This window comes from Nematolebias whitei, chromosome 13 (assembly GCF_014905685.2).
Source record: "Nematolebias whitei isolate Nwh7 chromosome 13, NemWhi1, whole genome shotgun sequence".
Classification (NCBI taxonomy): domain Eukaryota; kingdom Metazoa; phylum Chordata; class Actinopteri; order Cyprinodontiformes; family Rivulidae; genus Nematolebias; species Nematolebias whitei.
In genome coordinates, this window is record NC_056510.1 from 1,970,089 (window position 1) to 1,973,387 (window position 3,299).

Consider the following 3,299-nt stretch of genomic DNA (forward strand, 5'->3'; position numbering starts at 1 on the left):
ATGGATGGTTGGATGGTTGGATGGATGGATGGATGGATGGTTGGATAGATGGATGGATGATGATGGATGGTTGGATGGATGGTTGGATGGATGGATGGTTTTCACCAACATGCGGGTCCTCAGCAACACCTCCGCCTCTCTCCGGCAGGGGGCGCTGCTGCTCCTCTCTGAGATTCTGTCCGCCGCCAACAAAAGTCACGAAGAAGAAGACTGAGCCCAGAAGGGAGAGCACGGTACCGAGGACGGTTCTGTCGCGGTTCTTCTGGGCTTTTCTGCTTTCGGTTATTGGACTCGTGCGGAGGGAGGCTGTTCTGTGAGGACTGGCCCGAGGAGGACGGCTGAGGAGCGGGGGAGCTGAGCGCTGCTGCCGCCGGTACCAAGTTCGTGACGTGGCCGAGCAGCTCCGCAGTCCGAACCAGTACCCGGGACTGAGTCCAGTCGGTGTTCCGATGGGACAGCGTCGGCCTGTGTGCTGAAAACGGAGCAGTAAACGCGGGAGTGGAGCGGCGGACGCAGCGGGACATCATGTGGAGGAGAGCCGCCCTGTGCTGCCTGCTGCTGGGCAGCTTTCTGCGCCCTGCCCGAGGTACGAGCACCGCTCCACCCGAACCGGGTCTACAACTGCTCCGGCTCTGGACCCGAACCGGGTCTACAGCTGGTCCAGTCAGACTGACGGCGGGTTTAAGGACACGTTGTTTTTATGATGTCCTTTAAATCAATGGTTCCCAACCCTGATCCTTGAGGAACGCCGTCCTGCATGTTTAGTTGTTTCCTGCTTGGACGCACCTGATGAATGGATGGCTGACTACAGGCTCCTGCAAACCCTCATCAAGTTTCAATCACTGAGTCAGGAGTGTAGCAGCTCGAACATGCAGGGTGGTGTTCCTCAGGGACCATGGTTGGAACCACTTTCACTGACTGAGCAGCTGGAAACAAATGTCCACCTGTACATGCAACTCAAAATGTCTGTTGTCCACAAGATTATCCAGAAGTCCAAGAAGCTGTTTGCACAAGAACACAGCCCTTCTCATAACCAGCACCTTGTGGTTTAATCAGGATGAGGACGGTCTGCACAAGCACCTGGACTTTATAGTCTTTGTCCCCCGTTCTGTCCAAATGTGTCCAAATGAGGAGACGCAGCTCCCCCAGGTCCTGTTCAGACCTGACTGTCCCGAGAGCATTCACGCCTGGAGGAAATGAACCCTCGCAGGGAGCAGTCGGCCACGCTTTTATTTTGGTTTCATCTTTGTTTGTTTGTTTGTTTGTTTGTTTGTTTGTTGTCAGTAAACACGACTGCTCCTGACAAATCCTAAAAACCTGTTTGAACTTTTCAGTATAACCTCTCAGAAACTTTACTGCTCCCTGATGTTCCCTAGTGGAAAAATCGATTGATCCAAGTGTCAACTTTCTCATGAACTGGTTGAAAACCACCGTGCACCTTCCTCTCTGCTGGGAGGATGATGATGCTGAGAGTGGTGGGTGCCGCCCTCCCCTCTCTGCTGGTTTGGTGCTGAGGCCGGATGAAACTTGAAGACTCCTGCACAGCAGCAGAACATCAGCTGTGTCTGGAGCAGAGCAAGTCGACAACAAACAGTAATGTGGCAGCTGTTTCGGTACCACTCAGTGAAAAAAGCCTCGATCGTAAATCCAGTCCAATAATTGTGGTTGGACTGGGACGTCCATAATATTTCGTGTAAGGAGGTCTTCCAGGGTTGTTCTGAGCAGAAGCACCTGCACCACTCGGCTTGACGTTCTGTTGCAGTGAACGGAGGTCATCAGGGAGTCTCTGTTGAGCAACGCCGCTTTAATCATCTTGTCTTTGCAGGTCTGAACTTGTGTACGAGTGGCAGTGCTGTGTCCTGTGAGGAGTGCCTCCTGACTCACCCCAGCTGTGCCTGGTGCGCACAAGAGGTGGGTGCCTTTCCTCATGTACACACCTGTGCAGGTGTGCTGTGCTGTATGACAATCAGAACATTTAAGATCCAGAACTAACGGCTTCCGACGAGTCGGTCGGAGGGAAGAGAGCGGCGTCTTCTCTCTAGACGAGTGAAGCTCAACGTTCCACGTTGAAAACGAGAACTCGTTAACACAAACGGTTCACCATGCGGTGCCTTCTGACGTGTAGGTGTGCTGAGGGAATCTAGTTCCCCCCCTCATTTTTAAGGTGGGGTAGTGGAGCAGGTGGGTTTGGTAGGCGGGGCGCTCGGTTCTGTTGACGGGGCGCCCTTCTTGATAATGGTGGAGGAAACGCTGTGGTTTGGTGAAACCCCGTTGAAGGTTTCTTTGTTCTCCTCAGGACTTTGGACCTGGCCGCTCTCTGGCATCACGATGTGACTTCAGTGAGAACCTGCAGAAAAGAGGCTGCGCGGCCCGCTTCATCGAGTACCCCACCAGCAGCATCTCTGTCCTCCAGAACAGACCCCTGAGTTCTAAAGGATCTGGATCAGCCCAGTTCAACATAGTCCAGATCAGTCCTCAGGAGATCTCGCTCAGTCTGAGACCCGGTACTAATCCTCACCTTGCTGGTAAGAGCAAACGTTCCTCTGTGATCATCCAGCTGATGGGTTCTGTGACCTTGTTGATGCAGGAGAGCAGACGCACTTCAGCCTGCAGGTGCGGCAGGTGGAGGACTACCCAGTAGATCTCTACTACCTGATGGACCTGTCCCTTTCCATGAAGGATGACCTGGACACCATCCTGAACATGGGCACCAAGCTGGCAGAGGAGATGGGGAAGCTCACCAGCAACTTCAGGCTGGGTTTTGGTTCCTACATGGATAAAACCATGTCGCCGTTCTCCTACACTGCACCCAAGTACCAGGAGAACCCCTGCAACGGGTAAGAAGCCAGAACAGGATCCATCATGAGGCTTTGGTTGATGCTAAAGTTCTGATGGGTTAGTGCAGTAGACAGGAAGTGTCCCCAACAGGACATTTGATGTTCCAGATGGAGCTCTGTGGCTCCTGATGGACTGAAACAACAGAAGACAGGGCCGGAGTTTCATGCCCACTTTAGAACCACCCAACCACACATCCATCCATCCACCCACCCAACCACACATCCATCCATCCATCCATCATCTTTACCCGCTTCCTTTTTGGGTTGCAGGGGTCACTGGTGCCCATGTCCAGCAGTCACTGTGCAAGAGGTGTTGGACACCTGGACATGTCTCCAGTCCATCACAGGGACACCTGGACAGGTCTCCAGTCCATCACAGGGAGACCTGGACAGGTCTCCAGTCCATCACAGGGAGACCTGGACAGGTCTCCAGTCCATCACAGGGACACCTGGACAGGTCTC

The 3,299-nt window shown here is 53.5% G+C and overlaps 1 protein-coding gene across 1 annotated transcript in view; it reads left to right on the forward strand.

Annotated features, from left to right (window-relative positions):
* Positions 1-190: 190 nt before the first annotated feature.
* The window catches only part of itgb5 (integrin, beta 5), a 29,759-nt gene continuing 26,650 nt past the window's right edge, over positions 191-3,299 (forward strand). The window contains exons 1-4 of the mRNA XM_037686764.1: positions 191-586; positions 1,826-1,911; positions 2,297-2,504; positions 2,588-2,837. Of these exons, the coding sequence (XP_037542692.1) occupies positions 526-586; positions 1,826-1,911; positions 2,297-2,504; positions 2,588-2,837 (605 nt within the window). The 5' untranslated portion in view covers positions 191-525. The remainder of the gene's footprint in view (positions 587-1,825; positions 1,912-2,296; positions 2,505-2,587; positions 2,838-3,299) is intronic.